At 38.0% G+C, this 21412-nt stretch overlaps 2 protein-coding genes across 7 annotated transcripts in view; one reads left to right on the top strand and one right to left on the bottom strand.

Moving 5' to 3' along the window:
• The first annotated feature begins 1339 nt into the window (after nt 1–1339).
• LOC106060050 (uncharacterized) lies at nt 1340–18219 on the top strand. Of its 4 annotated transcripts, none has more exons than XM_056038833.1 (8): nt 1340–1475; nt 5066–5401; nt 6384–6535; nt 8389–8455; nt 8721–8919; nt 12795–13042; nt 14734–16170; nt 17403–18219. In XM_056038833.1, the coding sequence occupies exons 2-8, from the start codon at nt 5101–5103 to the stop codon at nt 17555–17557; spliced, it is 2559 nt and encodes an 852-aa protein (XP_055894808.1). In that variant the 5' UTR covers nt 1340–1475; nt 5066–5100; the 3' UTR covers nt 17558–18219. The 4 variants fall into 4 exon arrangements, with proteins under 4 accessions (XP_055894808.1, XP_055894807.1, XP_055894806.1 ...); XM_056038832.1 differs by lacking the exon at nt 1340–1475 and adding an exon at nt 1568–1847; XM_056038831.1 differs by lacking the exon at nt 1340–1475 and adding an exon at nt 1568–1896.
• A 993-nt stretch (nt 18220–19212) lies between these two features.
• LOC106060051 (coiled-coil domain-containing protein 158-like) overlaps nt 19213–21412 on the bottom strand; it is a 33374-nt gene continuing 31174 nt past the window's right edge. For all 3 annotated transcript variants that reach the window (XM_056038829.1, XM_056038827.1, XM_056038828.1), the window contains one exon: nt 19213–20762. In XM_056038829.1, the coding sequence (XP_055894804.1) occupies nt 20689–20762 (74 nt within the window). In that variant the 3' untranslated portion in view covers nt 19213–20688. The remainder of the gene's footprint in view (nt 20763–21412) is intronic.

The raw sequence follows: 21412 nt of genomic DNA, 5'->3' as shown, positions 1-21412 counted from the left end.
CCGCTGGGCTGTGCAGTGAATAGCAGATTTTGTTTTTGACTTAACATTTTTTTTATTAGAAGAGTAGCAAGATAATGCACTGTAGGTATCTCAGAATCTGCATGTTTGTTTGTTTGTTGTTTTTTTTTTGTTTTTTTATTAAATTCTTTAAATAATGCATGAGCATAACCAAGAGAGTTTTGAAGTTGAAACTTCTCCAATAAAAAAATACAGTCAACAAATTCGATGAGCGCAGCCAATGGGAGGTTTTGAGGTTTAAACTCCTCTTACAATACAAAGAAAAATGTTAGTCACTAAAATCCATAAGAGTAGCCATAAAGGAATTTTTGGTTAACCTGCTCTCTTCAATAGTAAACTAAAGCACAAATATAGTAACAATTCCTACCAGTCGCTGGGCATCATTAATAAAGTGCAGTGAATGGCAGATTTGACCTTTGACTTACAATTTTTTAATAGAAGAGTAGCAGTATAATTTTCTATAAATACCTTAGAAAATGCATTTTTTTTTAGTTTCAAGTACCGGAAATAATGCTTGTCGAAGCTCCCAGATCCCCTAGCTGACAAAGTGGGGGAGGGTGTTTCTACTATTTTCCACTAACTGCAGGAATAACTTTTCTAGGGTACATAAAAACATCCGACAGACTGCAGTGTTTCAGCCTTCTCTCTACTTCTGTGCAATCCAGGACCATTCCTTTGTACTTGTCCTCCATGTGGATACATCGTGTGCTTCTTTCTGCCAATTGTTGGTATCAATTCTAAACAGCTAATGTCACCATAAATATTTCTTTAGAAAGTCAACCCTGTAGTATTCTGTGGGCATGTACAAGCCAGTCTAGGCGTCTACTGCTGAAAATATTTCAAATAGAAACAAATTCTTTAATTCCACTTAGTCGTTTTCCTCTTAAAGTAGAAACTCTTCCAGTGACTGGCCTGTCCACTCTGATGTCTTCCCATGTTGTCTGCCTTTTCTTCTTTTTCCTGTTAGGGCTACTGTTCCCTGTAGGAAAGATCCCCTTTCAGACCGTGCGATCTATGGGGCAGATGATGTAAAGGTCATCTGTTTCTTTTCCCCAACTAATGTCAGGTAGCCATTAGAGCTGGCTGGACTAAGAGTCACCCAAAGAGCCCGAAATAAAAAATCCCAGTCTTCCAGGATTCGAACACAGGACCTCCGGGAGTGGACCACTTCGGAGACCGATTCTGAGTTTGTGTTTTCACACAAACTATGGTTGTAACCTTGTTTATTCTTTTTGTCTGCTTTTGCTACATAAGTTTTATGTTTTGTTTTGTGTAGCCTACATTAATATTTATTTTATTTTTTATTAGTTTAGGTTAGTTTTAGATATTTGTTATGTTGTCTGGTTACTTAGGCAACTCTAGCCCCTAAGTCACTGACTGTGGTGCACGGTAGCATTACGAGTAGGCTACTTAATTCTCGCTAGCCCAGGCCTAGGCCTGCTATTTAATAATATTGTGTAAGTCGGCTATTTAGACTAACAGGATAGGCGTTGGCTTTTAGAATAGTATGCAGTCAATTTTTAGAAGACTGTGGGGCTGTGATTTAAAATGGTTTAAATTTAGAATAGTGGGATATGTGTTTTGAACAATATAAAATTGGACGCATTCATGTATTTGAATTTCAAATTTCACACCAAATAGTTATGTTGAACGCACATTTCTTTGAAATAAGGATAAGAAAAAATAGCTCATCAGATTTTATTTAGACAAGTGTCTGCTTAATTTTTTTGTTTATTTATCTTCTTTTTTTTTATTTTGAAAAACTATGGGAACTGTAAGCTAAGAGAGTAGAGTCTATAGACAATGTAATCAACTACTGCAAACACAATGTAATCTGGTACAGTATAGATCTAGTAGATTAATAGACAATGTAATCTGGTACAGTAGTACAGTATAGATCTAGTAGATTAATAGACAATGTAATCAACTACTGCAAACACAATATTTTGAATATAATCTGGTACAATATTATGTATAGATCTAGTAGATCAACAGACAATGTAAATCAAGTGATCAGGTTTAGATATAAACAGGGGCGGACTGGGTGTCAAGATCGGCCCGGACCTTTCTATAGGCCTACAATTCGGCACACAAGTTCTATATCATATGATGGGCCTCCAATTCTAGGTCTAGCTGTCCTCGAAATCATGATTACAGTGACCTCTATATCTTTAGGCTATAAGAAATAAAAATCTTATGTTAATTTTGAATCGCTTAGTAAGTAGGCCCTAAAAGGATGAAGCCAACTAGTGGCACTGTCTACGGATGAAGGCTATTGCATTATTTCGGAAAATGTTCAATTAAACTAGTAGGCGCTATGACACTGTAGTACAGTCTGTGCAAGATTTGTTTTTCAACATTAAGTTCAGAGGGGCCTTTCTAGAAGAGAATAGTATCAAACCTTTAACACTTTGATAGGTACCATAGTGGCATCCATGTGGCCCTTCGGTGCCCTACCGGCCCATTTGGGTACCGGCCCACCGGACATATGTCTGATTGCCCATATAGCCAGTTCGCCCCTGGATATAAACGAAAATTCTAAAATATAAACGATAGTCTAAATTCTAGGCTAATCTTCAGATGTTTTGATGAGAGTTGGTCTAACATATTAATATTGGCAAAGTAGATTAAATCGTGTTATATCTCTAGTAAAAATGTCAAAATCAAAACCTAACATGTCAATGGATTAGTAGGCTTATTTGATGTCCACAAAAGTTCATAAAAAGTTCGAGGCTATGGTGTAGTTTGGGGGGCGCGCCAATGATCCTTTTGTTCAGGGAGGTTGCGAATGGTAGATCTTTAGTTTGTTGGATCATTGTTGTCTTCTAAATTTGTCTTCACCTTCATCGCTTTCTTCACCCAGGTGTATGGCACAGCAAATAGTAATATTCCGGTGAATGGCACAATATCCTGCTATTCTAAACAAAAATATTTTTAAAATTGCGGGTCAAAAATCAAATCTGCTAATCAGTGCACTTTATTAATGGTGCCCAGGTACTAATAGAAAAACAGATCAATATGTGAAATCATTTATTTGGGAAGATATGAAGCTCAAATTACTGTAGTTTGCTTTTAGTTGTTTTTTTTAAACTGACTTGAATTTTCGTATCTTTACTTTTTAATTAATTCATTCCAACAACTGGTGAGAAGACAGATCAAAGTGTGAAATAGTTCTTTTTCATATTTTGGGGGCAGTGGGGTGGGGGAGAGGTTGAAAAATCAAAATCCCCCATCGCTACCCTCATGTGGTCACTATGGTTTTGATTTAGTTTAGGGTGGAAGGCTTGAGCCTCCCTCCTGAAATTAGGGGACAGTATTTCGCTCAGACAGTTGCTTGAAATTTTCATAGATTTACTATAATAATGGAGCCCGGTGACTTTTTTTGGTGGAAGGTTTGGAACCTCAACCCCTTACTCGCAACAATTGTGGACTTGGGCTGCGTCATTGGAATTCGGTGACTATAATTTTACCAAAAACCTTCCAGACAATGCTTATGGATTTTGTTGTTGTTGTTTTGATATAGTAGAAGGTTTAACCTTAAAACCCACCTTACCGTACTTCTGTTTTAGTTTTTTATTAGAGAAGAATTCCCTAACCCTAAAACTTTACAGTTTTTTTAGTTGATGCGTTTTACCTTCAAAATCCTCCTAAGCTGTGATCATTGAATTTGGTGACTGCAATTTTGTCTGTCTGTCTGTCTGGTAAAAAGATTGTAGGCCTACAAGTTATTTCTCTGACACCCAATTTCGGATGAAGCTGAAATTTTCCACAATTATTTCTTTTACTTGACAACACAAGAATCAATTTTAAAAAACAACAACAATTAGCTATTCGTAATTAATAATTTTGTCTGGTATCTCGAACAAGGGAAAGAAATGGTACCTGACTGAAGTGGTGGTCTAAGGTGAATCATCCTTCTTTATAGGTCGCCGCTCTAAATTAAAACAAACAATATATAACTATACAATCTTCTATAGCTACCAGAGTGGTTAGCACCTCGGCCAGAGGAGGCGTGAGCCACGAGTTCGAATTCAGTTCGTTCCACCCCCCCACACACACACACTTTTTTTTTTGGTTTTAAATGCTTTTAAAAAACAATTACGTACAAATCCACCTTGATGTCCCTTTCACACACCCCCTACCTATTCCCCCAAATGGTCAACTGGTCGTGCGGTTTGCGCGCTAGACTGTCGTTCGGACTTATCGATGGTCCCGGGTTCAAACCATGCCCGCTCCAATTCCCCGTCGTCCTGCGGGAGGTTTGGACTAGGAAATAAATTATCTTCAACTCTGAATGAACACCCGAAACATGTCAAACATTTCACAAAAAATGTTACAAATAAAGTAAATTCTCATTGGTTGACTCACTTAGATCACGTGACTGGAAGATGTACTTGTAAGGAAGGGAAAATTTTCACATTTCCGATTCATGGATTATTTTCGTAAAGTTGGGCCAAAACATCTTCGATTTTGGCAAAGATTAACAATTGATATTTTTCATGATATGTCTACTTTTCAACAATTTATAACGGGTTTTTTAACGTGTCGCCGTCCATTCTAAAGTGTGTGTCGCCGTCCTTTCCAAAGTGTGTGTCGCCGTCCTTTCCATAGTATGTGTCGCCGTCATTTCCAGAGTGTGTGTCGGCGTCAATTACAAAGTGTGTGTCGCCGTCCATTACAAAGTGTGTGTCGCCGTCCATTCCAAAGTGTGTGTCGCCGTCCATTCCAAAGTGTGTGTCGCCGTCCTTTCCAAAGTGTGTGTCGCCGTCCATTCCAAAGTGTGTGGCGCCGTCCATTCCAAAGTGTGTGTCGCCGTCCTTTCCATAGTATGTGTCGCCGTCATTTCCAGAATGTGTGTCGGCGTCAATTACAAAGTGTGTGTCGCCGTCCATTACAAAGTGTGCGTCGCCGTCCTTTCCAGAGTGTGTGTCGCCGTCCATTCCAATGTGTGTGTCGCCGTCCATTCCAAAGTGTGTGTCGCCGTCCATTCCAAAGCATGAGTGGCTACTTGCTTTATAAAATTACAACCAGTGCCTTGTTTTCAAAGGAGATCAACACAGACTAGCGGTCACTTGGTCAACAATGTCCTACTTGACCACTGGCTATTTTAACTGGATTGGGGGCGCTAAAGGTGGGCCAACCATGGAGGGCGCCGTAGCGAGGGATTCCCAACAGCATCAAGCAGAGCTAGGCGCCATGTTCCGCGGCGGCACCGCCAATAGTTCCATGAACCTGTGGGAGGACAACCGGCGTGTGTATATGGACAACTTGAGGCTGTGGGACTGCCTTACCTTGATCAGGAGTGACCCGTCCATGAGCTGTCAGAGTGCCATCAACTTGGTGTTCAGTCTGAGAGATAGCGAGTATCTAGTCTCATTCCCAGGTAAGTTCAGTTTAAATTACAGCGAGTATCTAGTTTCGTTCCCAGGTGAGTTCAGTTTAAATTACAGCGAGTATCTAGTTTCGTTCCCAGGTGAGTTCAGTTTAAATTACAGCGAGTATCTAGTTTCGTTCCCAGGTGAGTTCAGTTTAAATTACAGCGAGTATCTAGTTTCGTTCCCAGGTGAGTTCAGTTTAAATTACAGCGAGTATCTACTTTCGTTCCCAGCTGAGTTCAGTTTAAATTACAGCGAGTATCTAGTTTCGTTCCCAGGTGAGTTCAGTTTAAATTACAGCGAGTATCTAGTTTCGTTCCCAGGTGAGTTCAGTTTAAATTACAGCGAGTATCTAGTTTCGTTCCCAGGTGAGTTCAGTTTGAGATACAGCGAGTATCTAGTCTCGTTTCGATGGGAGTTCAGTCTAAGAGACAGTGAGTCATTCCTCGGCGAGTTCAATATCACTTCCCTTTTTTCCCATTGATTTTTTCATTAAAAAATACATTAAATAGAAGCATTTGTCCCATTTTAATAGAACATTCTTCTGACAATGAAGAAGCATACATTTCATTTTTTTTTTTTTACTTTTTGTATTGGTGTATGGCTTTTCAATGACGTCCTGCGCCGTTTAGATTTAAATCTACTTGACTCCTCGTAATGGCCTTTTTCCTTCTGCCCTTTTAGAAGGTAATATTTAGCATGTTATAGCTTATGGACCAATTAGGTTATCAGCTTGGGGGTTATTTACCAAACATTAAAACAAGATTCTCCGACGATAAACTGAGACACATTCTCATGTTTTACACCACTTTATAATGTAAAACTTTTTAGCATATATTGTACACTTAGCCATTTGAAGTAAGCTCAAGGAGTAAACGAATACATTTCTTCAAGTCGGTTTTAAGAGCTTATTTGTATAAGAAATAGAAACCATACTGTTCGGAATAATTTTATATTCCACACAATAACTTGACCACGTCATTGTTCCAGACACTCACCAGCTGATGCTCCTGCGTTACCCATCTGGTTTCGTCTCCCACACAAATATCCATGACGCCCAATTGGAAAATATGCGTCTAAAGGACGAGAACTCTAGGCTGCATGCGGCTATATGGGTATTGAGAGACAATCCTAATCTTCAGGTGAGTTTATTATCAATGGTGATGACAGGGGAGATACATAAGCCTTTTTTGTTCATAGACAGTCACCATCACCTTTACCAATCCTTCAGTCTGTTGAACCGTTAGGGCGCCACACATGATCTGTCGCCCTTCTTCCTTAGAATACTTATGAGGCTGATTGAGACCAAGCGTTATAGAAGGCCTGAACACTGACCTGCAACGTCACAACCTGTGGGTGATAGAGACCAATAGCTCGTTGCCACGTCACAGGTCTGTACAACGTCACAACCTGTGGGTGATAGAGACCAATAGCTCGTTGCCACGTCACAGGTCTGTACAACGTGGCAACCGTAAGCAAATAAGTTGACTTGATATTAGGTAGCAGTTTTCAACACAGTTGCTGTAGTTCCTGTGTACAAGAAACCCCACACCTGGTTAGTGCACATCTTGCAGTCCACTGTAGTACAGTTTATGACCCACTTCGGTTGTTTATTTGTTATTTCGCCAATGCTTTTCCAGAGCATTTCAATGATTTTGAAACAGATTCTGTTCAGTTCCTTCATTGTTTCCTTCCTCTCTGAGTGATCTCACATCTCACGTTCCAATAGTCATTTTATTTCTGACATATAATCTGTCTTATTTGGAAAAAAAGATTAAATTCTAAATTTGACAAGATGTTGATTACTGAAGTCCGAAAGAAAAAATAATTGTGAGAATTTTCCGACTTTACATTCTGTTCTTGAAAGCAATAGCATGCTATCCAGAAATAGAATTGTTTATCTCATAGTTACTGGCTGAAACAAACTCAAGCATAATGTTATTCATGCATGCAATGACTAAAGGAATGGCGTATATATTTGAACAATCGTCAGTGGTTTGACCAGTTCTGCAGCGTACAACATTTGCAGGTCCAGGGTGATAAGTACATTCTTCACGAACAACGAAACCTGTGAATGTTTCTTCTGAAACAACAAACATTTGTTTACAATCAGTTCCTTCTTCATGAAGCTGTTGGTGATGTAGAATTTCTCACTCTATTTGTTTCTTCTAATGATTCATTATTGCACGAAGTCTCTCCAGTGAGCTCTGCTAAGTCAAGTTCTATTAACAGTCCAGCTCATGAGTTCTACGTAAGACGGCCGTAAACTATTTTATGTAAGTCTATTGAATTGTTCAACTCTTGATTCAGTCGAGCGAGGCAATGCCCGCTAAAGTGTGTTCAAAATATAAAAAAAACGTAAGCCAAATTTATTTTAAGATTATTATATTTGGAAAGATTATAACAGTCAAACTAAAGTTTTTAGTGTGTGTCCAATTAGGTAGTTGTTTTTTTTCCAAAGATATCCATAAGCTGCCAAATTTCTAGAAAAATTGCTTGAGCAGTTTTCCTATTCAGTGTCCAGGTCTTCAATCTGCGTGAATGACAAACTACTCCTTCGCTTCGTCTGCGAACTGTGATGCTTATATATAGATCTGGTAGTTTTGCATCCTTTGATTGCTTGACATGTTTCATCATTTAATTTGTAAGCGTAGTTGAAAGTTTACTTTGTCTTTTTAATTGCCCTCCTTTTTATGGCCTAGTTTTTTCCTCCCATGTAACCTTGGCAGGGATATAGCTTAAAATGTGATCATTCGTAGTCTTTTAGAAATGTTATTATGATTCTCTTGTAACAAATAAGGTAGTCTAAGCTTCTACACCAAACTACAATGTAGCCTTAGGACTATGTTCTCGGAGATGTCAATGGTCACTCTGGCAATCCATACACCTATTTTTTTCATATGACATATTTTGTATTAGATGATAGATCTACTATCCTAGTCTATTTTGTTTTTATTGTTATCTTCTTCAATTTTATGTCAAATGTTTTTTTCAGCCAGATTCCACAGTTGCCGCCATTTTCAGACTTCAAGAGAGTCAGTTCCAAGCCAAATTTCATGCAGGTCAGTGAGTCCCGTGATATGTTCTTGTACGTGGTTGCTTTAGTTTACATTTTCTTCTCTTTATGTCTTTCACTTTCTCTCTGTCTCTCTCTGTCTGTCTCTCTCTGTCTCTCTCTCTCTGTCTCACTCTCTCTCTCTCTCTCGGTCTCTCTCTGTCTCTCTCTCTCTGTCTCTGTCTCTCTCGCTCTCTTTAATCGTTGTCTAGATTCCAATCCAATTCCTAAGTACTCAGTCAATCATGTTTTCTCTATTTAACATTTTTCAGATCCAGACGTCAGCAGAGGAGGACTCTTTAAGTTCTCAGACAAACAGACGTATGCTAATAATAACAAAGTCTACATGGCCTCCTTGGACATTGGCACAGAGCCTAACATGGCCATCCAATTGACCAACAAACCTATCAAAGCTGACACCACGTCCTCGAGGAGATGTCGGTCAGCTTCGAGCAGGCGACCACATAGCAGGTAAAAAAATTAGGTCGTAACTATCTTGAGTAACAGAGACCACATAGCAGGTATTCATTAAATTAGTCTACAAAGATCTAGCTATGAAGTGGCTGAGATTAATCTCACCGGAAACTATTCTCTCTCTCTCTCTCTCTCTCTCTCTCTCTCTCTCTCTCTCTCTCTCTCATTGAATACAAGGTATTTAATAATTTGTTTTAAAAGAGTTACAATGAATCCCCCCCCCCCCTAGAAAGTGTAAAATTTAAAATTTGTTTGTCTGAAAATTCCATTATCAGTTACAATAATGTGACAACTATGAATAGTATTTGAGAGCGACTTCTAATTAGCGCTTGCATGCAATTGCGTGATAATAATCTATTTATATCATGGGCGTAGCCAGGGGGTTTGGGGTTCAACCCCCCCCCGCAACGAAATTCCTCCCCCTCCCCCCCGCAGGAGGAGGGGTCGGAATTTAGTGACTGATTTTTTGCATTGATTTTGTTTATTTTAAGAGAGATTTTTTTATACTAAACCATCACTTGCCCCAGCGCAGCCAAGTGGTTTTGAGTTTTAAACAGCCTGGTTGGGGGTTTTGCAGTTAATCCCCTTCTTCTAGACCTATTAAAAAAAACTAAAAAAACTAAGAAAATAATGTAAATGATAATTCCCAAATTCCAAGGCATACCTAAAGGGGGTTTTGATTTTTTAAAACCCCCTCCAAAATTTACGATACAACACCCACTTCAATATAAGACTATCCATACATCAGTCACCAGATTCTATGAGTGTAGCCAAGAGGGGTTTTGTGTTTAAAACCCCCTCCATCGGGGTTTGCAGCTAAAAACCCCCTCTTCAATATAAAAAAAAAGAAAAATTACACTCTCAAAGAGGTTTTGAGTTTAACCCCCCCCCCCCCCAACCTTTCAGCGGGGTTTAAAACCAAAAAAAATACCTCTTCAATATAAAAAAAAGCAAATTACGCACTCAAAATGCTATGAGCATAGCCAAAGAGCGTTTAAACCCTCCTTCAGCGGGGTTTGAAGCTGAAAAATACCTCTACTATATAAAACAAAAGGAAATTACACACTAACAACTCTATGAGAATAGCCGATACAAGGGGGTTTTGAGTTGAAACCGCCTCCTCCAGAGGGCTTTTTTTTTAAGTTTAAAACCCTTCCAGATGGTTTTGAGATTAAATCCCCCTACAGTGAGTTTTGAGGTTGAAAAAACCTCTCTCTTCAATATTATTCTAAAGCAAACTAAACTCACCAAATTCTATGCGCGTATCTAAAATCTAAAGCAAACTACATTCACCTAATTCCAAGAGCGTAGCCCAGTGGCTGGGCTCCATTAATAAAGTGCAGTAGATAGTCATCTGCCAAAATTGAAAAAGACTAAATGTGGCTCAACAAAGATGTCTAAGACGGATTTTAGGAGTCAGTTATAGAGTTATATAGTTATAGAGATCGGATCTCAATCAAGGAAATCCTTTGCCAAACTGTTAGTAAGGTTACGACAGAGCGTCGCATGAGGTTTGCCGGACATGTTCTCCGACAAATTTTACTACGCATAATAAGAATTGCAATGACATGTAGGCCATTACGAGGAAATCGCAAACAGGAATATCCTAGTACAACTTTACGCCACACTTTCATAGAGGTCCTCAGAACAGGTGGGGAAAGGCTTCAGACATTGCCAGTGACAGATTTTTGTGGAAACAGCTAGCCAGCCAATGAGCCGAACGGCCTGGTAGGATCTAAGTCAGTAAGAATAGCACAGGTTTTGAAATACAAGTTTTTAATTGCAGGATAATGCACTGTAGATACCTCAGAATATCCATTTTTTGGCTTTCAGTACCGGACAAAATGAATTACGCTTAATAAGAGTTGCGATGACATTCTAGTACAACTTGGCGCCACACATTCATGGAGGTCCTCAGAGCAGGTGGGAAGAGGCTTCAGACATTACCAGTGACAGATTTTTGTGGAAATAGCTTGCCGGCAAATTTGCTGAACGGCGCGGGAGGGTATAAATCAGTAAGAATAGCACATTAGGTTTTTGAAATATAACTTTTTAATAGCAATATAATGCACTGTAATGCACAGAATATGCATTAAGTTGAGCCACAATTAGTCTTTTTCAATTTCGGCAAATGACTATTAATGGACTTTATTAATGGAGCCCAGCCACTGGTAGAAATTTTTAACCTCTCTTGGCTACGATCTTGGAATTTGGTGAATGTAGTTTGCTTTAGATTTTATATCGAAAAGGGAAGTTTTATCGTCAAAATCATCTGTTGGAGGTTTTAAAGTAAAAAAATCTCTGGAGTTGTTTTTAACAAATGCAAAACCCCCTTAACTACTCTACTAGAATTAGGTAAATTTAGTTTACTTTAGAATAATGTTGAAGAGGGAGGTTGTCAACCTCAAAACTCTCTGTAGGCGGATTTAAAACTCAAAACCATCTGGAGGGGTTTTAAACTTTTAAAAAAGCCCCCATTGACTTGGCTACGCTCAAAGAATTTTAGTGTGTAATTTGCTTTTTTTTTTTTGTATTGAAAAAGGTATATTTTATCATCAAACCCCTCTAAAGGGAAATTTAAACTCAACACCCCCAATCGGCTTGGCTGCGCTCATAGCATTTTGAGTGCGTAATTTGCTTTTTTTTTTATATTGAAGAGGTATTTTTTAGCTTCAAACCCCAACTAAAGTTACTAAAGGGGGGTTTAAACTCAAAAGCCCCCTTGGCTACGCTCAAAGAATTTTTAGTGTGTAATTGGCTTTTTTTTTATATTGAAGAGGGGGTTTATCGTAAATTTTGGAGAGGGGTTTAAAATCAAAATCTTCCAAGTGATGGTTTAGTATTAAATTTCCCCTAAAATAAACAAAATGAAAGCAAAAAATCAGTCACTAAATTCCGACTCCCCCCCATCCCCCCGCGGGGAATTTTATTTCGGGGGGGGGGGGGGCCGGCTACGCCCATGATATACATACACATTGGGGGGGGGGGGGGAAATCTCCCCAAACTCCCCCCCTCTGAAAAAAATCCTGGCTACGCCCATGATTTATATTTTTTCTCTTTCTTTTAAAAATTTTAAGTAGATATATCCAGAGGAATTAGTAGCTTATAGTAAAAATGAGAAAATGAGGTCATTATTTTATAAAAGGCTCAAATAAAATGAGGATATTTTATGAAGACATGTACATACCCTTACTCCTTTAAGTTTCAATGCTATTTCCTTTTATTTTCCAAATGATAGGATTGGTTTTAGTTCATTGTGTGCACTATTTCTAATTATACAAATTGCATAAGTCGTATGAAGGTTGCTCTCTTGTAAACCACATCAAGGAATTTAATCTCAGTGTACAATCTAATAATGGACCTAAAGTCCTACACACATGGCTGCCTGGTCGTGCGGTATGCGCGCTGGACTGTCGTTTTAGTCGTCTCAATGGTCCGGGTTCATGCCCTGCCCCGCTTCCTGTGGGAGGTTTGGACTAGACAGTAGACTATCTTTAAGTCTAAAGGAACATCCGATACATGTACAACCGCAAGTAAAGAAACATTCCAATATTTAGCACACACAGACTTTTACAAGTAGATTGAAAGACGTTGAATAATTGTCTCATTGAAAGCATATGAGTGTTTGAGGGTGGGCCAAATTAACAACCTTAATTGTGTCACTTAATTGTGTCCCTAAGCCATTGACTCTAACAGTGGAAATCAAAAGAAAAGAGCTTTTACTAAATTTTAAAGAAACTAGATTTCAAGAGAGTTTCTTAAAAGAACGCGCGTGTCAGTTTAAAATATGTTTTGTATGTGTAATCACGTGTGTGGAAACTTCCTACGCCCCTGGCCTCCCATGAAAATGCTCCACTTCTATTCTAAAACAGTTACTACTCCTCCATGGCGCAAGGTGCGCTGACCCGCAAACGTAGCGGGAGCTCCATCCACCATCGTGACATGATGTCCAATTGGCGGTCTGACCGGCTCTTAACATCGGAGAGGATGTTCTTCCTACCCGAAGAGGACATCCACGCTGGGCTCTACACCAAACGGTCACCGAGACTTTATAAGGAGACAGGTGGGCCTGGTCATGGGCACCACTGGGCAGCAGATGAGGACCTTGAAGACTTTGTTCGTAAGTGTAATATCTTAAGTGTTGTCAATAGTCTCCTTCAATAAACTATATTTTAATTGAAGATGTGAAAAAATGAAATCTTGACTCAGTGTAGCTTGAATGTTTGCACTCAGACCGTTTGATCGTCTTAAGAGCTGAGCCGAAGGCTCTTCGTGCTCTAAGTTTGACGCCAAACAGTAAAAAAAAAAAAAAACTGTGAGAACACAGTTCTGTTTGAGAGAGACCCGAGTCAATGCCTATGTAAAGCATTGCTGTTTCCAATGCCTTTGGCCCCGGTCGCATGCTTGGCTGAACATGGCCGAAGACCGAGGACACCGGGATCCTCCGCCATTTTCCTTCGTTATACCAAGCTAACCGTGGGGGACTCGCCATTTATGTTACGGTCCCTTGAGGAACAGCGCATGGATGTGTGACAGGTTTATGGGGACTCTTTTGCAACTCCACCCGTGCAAGAGGTGGACTCTCGTCTACCCGTGGGCATCCCCACGGGAATTATGTTTCGCCATTCATTTAGCCTAGTTACCCCCTCAAGTAACTGTTTCCACCCGGGTGCCACGATGAGGCAGAACAGCGTACCCGGATGCACTCAGACCTGTCGTTACGATAGTCCTGTGTATGAAACACTGGGCTAGGATGTAATACTCTTCATCCCAGAAGGAACGTGTGAAAACTAAACCTTGACTTTGAAGAGCTCCACTTTAGTTTGCCAACAGCGTTGATCCAACTTTTTCAAGTTGCCTTTCCAGACGGAAAAAAATGTCGTGCGCGTCTTGGGGGACGCGCCCCACAGTTTGAGAAACGAAGCTACAATGTCTTCTTCTTCTTCTAGCCAGCTTTTTGCTGCTGAGCTGTGAGCTCTTTTGCAGACTGTGCCAAGGAAAAAAAAGTGTGCTGTTCTCTTCAGTTGTTGAGCACTGCCGTACATGGTGTTGGTGATGTTAGGCTGGAGTTGTAGTAGGGTCTCCCTAAGGTGGATTAGGAAGAAGCATTCAAAGAGGAAATGGTTTACGGTTTTATAAAGGTGGGCGCAGTGTCTACAAAGGGGGAGTTGTGTGGAATGTATTTTGTTAAGATGGTAATTTAACAGAGGTGTGTGTCATGTTCTTAGTTGAAAGATTATAGATTGCTCTTTGCGGGGGGGGGGGGGGGAGGAAGTTAATCTGTCCATGATCATTTCTTTGTATATGGCTCTGCCTGCGTTTCTTGATTCCCATTGGTTGAGCCACTCCTCTTTGTGACTGTTGACTAACATTGACCTTAGGCTAAGGTAGTTAACAGGTCTATCTTGTTGTTCCATAGATAAATGTGTGCTCTAGTCAAAATAAATAGTTTTTAAAATGTGGCGTAAAATAAGAAAATAATCAAGATAAAAAAATTAACATTTCGCAATATTTTTCCATTTGTAAAGAGAAATTTATGGACTCAATTGTGAAGTGTTTGGGGTCGAAATAGATTTATTTTTCTGGCTTAGACCATGAAGAAACAAATTCATTTTTAACTTGCTATCTGTGTTTGTCTTTTTATGTGTTCTATTTGTGTTTAGGCGTATCTGGGTGTGAATGGATTAGTGCTCTTGACAAACTGTTAAAACTTCAAATAAAAAATAAAATTTTAAACTGCACTAGAAAATTGTAAGTCTAAATCAATTAAATAAATGATTTTTTTTCTCTTTCTTTTTCCCTACTACTCAGAGGTCAGGAGTGATTATAACAACAGTCAAACAGACGAGAACTCACTTGGAGAACTGTCGCCTGCTCAAACAATAGACAGAACAATCTCAACTAAGCTGCCAGTTGAAGAGTTTAGCAAAATAATTATCTGGTCTGATCAAAGACTGGGTACAACAACATGGCATGATAAAAGTCTAAAAGAGAAGAACACCAATTTCCCGGTGAAATCGAAAGCGCCACAATCGCAGCAGACGTCAAAGAATAATGTTCATTTACCAAAATTAAAAGAAATCAACCATGAACAACCGAAAAGCTCTGATGAACCTTTTGGCTTGCAAAGAGCCATAACCAAAAAGGAAATCTTAAGAAACTCTAATTGTAACAAATTGCGCTTTAAAAATCTGCACAGAGTGTCAGTAAAGTCTGCAGTAAACTATGAAATGGCAAAATATAATACAAACCAAAACATGAAAAATGACCTTCCGATGTTAAGTATGTCAGCAAACAGGGAAACAACGAAGACCCACTTAAACGACCTGCATCAGAACACTTTAATAAATACCAATAATATTTCCACTTTGAATTTTAAAAGCCCGCACATTCTTCCACCCGTTAAGCCAACATCAAGTGAGAAACCTCGGCCGGAAATGCTGAAGCTGATGGGCAAAGCAAGATCAGATCTCTCCGACACACACGCCCACCATGAAGGTTCAAATGAGTTAAAAGACGGAAGTCATTTCAGAAATCGACCTCTCACTGCAAAGAGACGAGATTTTACGAGGAACAGAAACGACAATTTAAACAGCATTGCCAAATGGAAGGCGCGAGAGGCATTGAAAAAGGCAGAGAACTCGTCAGAGTTGAAGGATTGTGATCAGAACGTTAGCAGGGGCACAAAGAAAGGGGCGTCGTGCAACAACAGCACGGTAATCAAAGACGCCAGCGTTAGAACCATCAAATACGATGACTCAATTTCCGAAACGTATTCTCGTATAATAGTCAAAAGTTTTTCTGTTCCCCAAGAATACCCAACTGCAGTTGACAAGTTTTCTTTTCAAAGATCACAAGATCTTCTTTCTTTAATGAATGCTCAACAACCGTACATCAAATACTCTGAAACGCCTACACCGTTCAAACCTCCGCTGTGGCAGCCTTATTCCTTTCAAGGCTTCACTAGCGTTAAGCACTTCCTGGACAGACAGCGTTGGCTCATGGACGGGCAAAGGATGATTAGGTCAGACAAGACTTTCTTTACCAGGGCCATATCACCATCTCTCTTCCGCATAAATCAGGAGGACGTCCAAACGGCCTGCTGCCCAAAGGGAAAACTTCCTGTGCCTGATATTGACTACATGCAGCTCCATCAGAAGAGCTTCAAGGTTTACCATGTGTTCCCTCGTAACGCTCACAGCAAGGAGAAAGAAAAGAGTCCCAACCATGAGCCGGCTGTAGAAATAGGTAGGTCACTGTTCTCTAGGGAGGTGAATGCTCGTGTATGTATAGATCTTGTTTCTACGTGAAACTTTCCTTCATCACAGCCCCCCCCCCCCCCCCCCCAATGAATTATTGAATGCCGTTGACGCAAACTATAACCGGAAAGAGAAGTTCTTCCGCGGGAGTTTTATGGCTGCCAGAAACTGTATATCCGCACTTTAAAAAATTTTGCTGCATTATTTGGGTCCCCATACATCTGTCAACAAGTATTTTAAATAATAAACAAGTGTAAGAATAGACCGATGCTGACTGACTGTTATTTGAGAGCAGTCACTATTAGAACAACTAGTAAGCTAGTTCCACATTTCCGGAAAATCATGCACGAGAGTAAACAGTTAAGTTCAACAATGCTGTAATGTAAAGGGACAAATACAAAATGTAAACAAGATTTACCAAATGTTTCCATCTATCTACGAGAATTGTTGACCTCGAGTAATTCTTCATTAGTTTGCCGTTTTTTTATCACGAGTAAGATTGGCGTTTTCCATATGAATGACAGCCGAAAATGACAATTTTTGTCTATATATTTCAAGAGATTTGTATGAGTTTTCAAAAGATTTGAATAATTTCCGGATATTTCCAGGACTTTTTCGTATATTTTGCAATTTCAGGAGATTCCCAGGAGCTCATGGTAAATCAGGAGGCCGCGGGAAATCTGTTATAAGTTATAAAATGGTTTAATTTAATAATTTATTCACTTAGAATTAGCGCGGGTCCTATGAAATTGCGGGGCACACTGCGGACACATAGGTCGCAGTGGCCTTATTCCGGCCCTGCAAAATAGCGGCATATGCTACGCCGCCGGTCGACTAGTACAGTATAAAAGTGAATGAACAGACACTACACGCAGTTAGCTATCCTATTTTTCTAAGTTGTATATATATGCGCCCCCCCCTCCCAACCGTTTGTTTAGTGCGCCCTCGATAGAAAAAGGTTCCCCACCGCTGCTTTCAGTTTAATGTCACATGGTACAATGATTAGAATAATGATTAGTCCTTGCATCTGATCAAAGAGGACTCTGTCCTACTCTTATTTTTTTTTCAAATATGTGTCCCATAAACAATTTGTTTTCTTGTAGTGTCACTGACATTGCCCCCTGCTTACAGTATTATCTCTTTCTCTCTGTACGTTGACACCAATAAACAAACTTGAACATCCAATCATTCAATCTTTAAACATACCATTCTTTATTTCAGGTCAACTCAAAGGTTGTGACAACACAGCCGTGTGTAAAAAGAAAAACCAAAGTCTGAAAGTGCTGTATGAATTGGGGACATGGAAGTACACCAAACCTTTAGCCACTATGATTAAAAGAAACCATTGCTTCAAAGAACACCAGAAGAAGAAATAAAAACTGTGTCTACTGTCTTTCACAATCAGAACAAAAAAAAAAGAAAAAAATGAGCCAACACTATGAAGCTATCATGTGATGTCTTTAATTTTTAAAATTTTAGTTTTATGAGTAACATTTGCAATCCAACTCAATCCTAGGATAAACACAAATAATGTATAGTCATGAGAATGTGGACAAGTGCTGCACAGTGTCCAATAGTTCTCAAGATGAGAAAGTGCTGGTGGTACCTATTCAACAGGTCAGATAATAGCAATTGATTTCTGTCTCAAAAACTGAGAAGTATTTAATGATATACTTAAAGAATTTCAAGTTTTTTATTTATGACTCAAAGATAACAAATAAGGTATTTATGGACTCAAAATAAAAAACAAAAACTGTATTATTTGAGAATCAGACATAGTTTAATATAAGTGACTCTTGAAAAGAGAATAAATAAGGTATTTTAAACTCACACACAGAGAATAAAGATGGTACTTTAGACTCTAAGAAATATAAGTAAGTGACTCAAATACAGAAAAAAAAAGATGGTATCTGTGACTCCAACCAATCATAATTGTAACTCAAGGGAGAATTTTAAAAAAGATATTTGTGAACTTTACACAGAATGAAGCCTTTCTAATAAGTTGAAATTAAAAAATATAAAGTTAATATAAAATGAATTTTGGTTGTTGTTTTTTGTTGTGAGTCTACTTTCTATTGTGTGCTTACTGTGTAATGTGTTGAAAGCTCTAGTATCTACTAAGACCAAACATTACAAGATAAATTTAGTAATAGTCAACATCTGCTTCTGTTTTGCTGAAAATGATTTTTTATTTCATGTTATCGTAATGTGACTCGTCTGCTAACTTTCAAGCCATTAGATTTCCCAGAACTGCCAAATTAATTTCAATGTAAGAGTTTCAGCTGTGTAGTTTGTACAAAGGTTATAACAACTTACTCTGTCAGTGTGGTCAAAAGTTTGTACACGTTTAAAAAGCGATCACCCAGATACCCCGTTCTTTCTCCCCTACATCTTTACAACTGGTTCAGACTAGTAATACAATCATAGCATATTGAGAAAGCTAAAAGCATGAAATTGGGCTACAAAAACAATTGGTAAAAAAATATTTCTAATCACACAGATTTATTATTGTTAGTCTAGATCTATTACAAATTTAATTACATGACTGATCTAAACTAATTGATACACTTAATAAAAGCTTTGTTTAAAAAAAAGTATTTTTACTCACTCTCTTTCTGGTAAAAAGTGTGTACAACGTTATTTCTCCCATACCCATTCTCGGATCAACTGAAACTTCGCATAATTATTCTATGGAATAAACTAGACATGAATCAATAAAAAAAAGTATCCAATTTGACATTTAATTACTGATAATTAATTATTTTGTTTAACCAACAAGAGAAACTAATACTTTAGTATTCACAGATATGGTTAAATTTGTTGGGTTTAGTCCCCTTAAATAATTGTTAATGCTATTTCTCCCTCACGTATTCTCCGATCAATTTGATACTTTAAATAATTATTAATTGTACCTAACAAAACATGAATCAATAAACAAAAGTACTCATGTAGTCAATTAATAATATTTGGTTGATATTGAATGAGGGAAATAGCTTGTACATTATTGATCAATATTGTTTTAAGGTCAGAGTTCTACCCCTTTAGATAAGCTTTTTTTTTTTTTAATTTTGCTTGTTTTGGTTTTTGCTTGCTAGTTTGGCAGAGGGTTATGCTTCGTTTTTTTTTTATTTTATTCTTGTTCAAGTTTCTTGTGTCTTGGAGTAATAGATTGTTGGACGTGTGGAAATATAAATCTAGTAGTCTAAACTCTGACAGATGTTATGATGCCAAAAATGTTATTTGTCTTTTCTTTGGACCTAAGAGCTGCATGTAAACTTTGAGACATTCCTAGGTCAACATTTCTTTTGAATTCCTTTTGTAAAACACATCTTTCATGCTCTAGCATTGCCTTCCCAGAGAGCAGTGGTTCCTGTGGGGTAAAAGGTTTATGCACTGCCTTTAGGTGATCAGCAACCAAAGCTGAGCACAACTTGGGATTTGAATATGAGTCCCTTCATAGATATGAAAGGTAGCTATGTGGTTTATGCTTATCAGATGAGACATCCCATATTTGCTTGTCACATCGCAGTAAAAATATATAGGTGTCTTATGTATAATAATTACCTGGGTGCATAAACTATTTAGAAATAAGAAATTGCAGCATATCAATAACATTTCTTGAAATTGCTGTCCCTGACATATATTGTTAGGATACATATTTAAAAGTTTTTTTTGAAGTAATCTTAGGACCAAAAGAGTAGATAGAATCAGATAGGAAATATGACATGTTTAGAGATGCTAGAAGTAGTGGCAATAGAGACGCTTAAAGTAGAAGATTCAAGAACTATTTTACCCAGTAAATAAATTTTTTAAAGGTTTACTTAAGGGTTATCCAGTTCTTTAAAGAGCGTCTGAAAAGCCGAGCAGCTGTGCGGACTCGCATGTATGCTATAAATCTTGATTGGAGCACAACAGCTGTCAGATTATGAGTTATAAGTCTTGATTTATATATACACACTATACATACAATATAAAAAAACATAAAACTTCTTTTGGTATTTTATAAACACAATATATATATATATGTATACATATATATTTTTTTGTATGTTACACAGTAAAATATCAACACAGATCGTAGATTGGTAATGAATGAATGTATTTTGTACCAGTTACATTTTATGGCACAGGCTGGCTCTACAAGTAGAAAACTATTGGGATTATTTTGTTTAGTTCTATATTGTTAACATAGTGTTTACATTCTAAAAACATCATCAATTTGACACACTCTACTATTGTAGACACAGACTCATTTTGATTGATATAATGCTTTTATATGCATGTAGGTTGCAATATTGCTTGAAAATCAAGAATATCAAAAAATATATAAATGTATACAAATAAATGCTTTCAAAGTCACAGCAATACAAAAAAAGCTAAAATATATTGCTTATATCAACAATTTAAATAAGATTTTGTTTCATAATAATCTCATTGATCAATCTTTTTGTTTTACTTATACACAATGCCTCTGCAATGAAAATACATAAATAAAAACACACTAAAACTACCAGGTTATCTTCTCCTTTTGCTTTACTGTATTGATTTTCTCCCCTTGCAGGTTGATGAGGTCAGCCATATCTGTCAAACATAAAATAGATATATATACTTGTTTATGTCTCAGGGGAAAAGTCATAAAACCTTTAATATCTCTTCTTGTCATGATGAAATATAAACCTGATCAAAACAAAAAAAAGGGAGCTAAGTAGAAAATTAAGTTATGAGCACCTTTAATAAAAGTCATTTTGTGTTGAGAGAATTAACTAATACATTTATTTTATGCAGTAAAAAAATGTTAAAAATGAGAGCACCTGGAACTCGAGGACAAAGTAAAAAAAAACATATTGAAGTCATTTAAATCAACACTCAAAGCTATTCTATGTAGGCAAAGAGTTCAGAGATACCTATCCTCATGAATTGTGACTGTCCCTTTACATATCCAGAGATACCTATCCTCATTGATCAACTCTGCAAGGGTCTCTGTCTGAATCTGGATAGGGCATATCCCTACTAAAGTAAACATTGAAGATTGCCATGGCATTTACACTCTCTCCTCTTCTTGTGTTCACTCCCCATAAGAGTTAGAATGGGTTATGTCCCACAAACTGAGACCAATCATTCTAGTGACTGCCTGAATCACTCTCAACAACAACATTTTCTTTTCATTTTGACATTAATACAATAGATACAAAAATAGTTGTTAATATATGGATCATAACAACTTCAGTACA

Source organism: Biomphalaria glabrata, chromosome 8, assembly GCF_947242115.1.
Source record: "Biomphalaria glabrata chromosome 8, xgBioGlab47.1, whole genome shotgun sequence".
Classification (NCBI taxonomy): Eukaryota; Metazoa; Mollusca; class Gastropoda; family Planorbidae; genus Biomphalaria; species Biomphalaria glabrata.
Note: the sequence above shows the minus strand (reverse complement) of the source record. Positions and strands in the feature narration are given on the sequence as shown.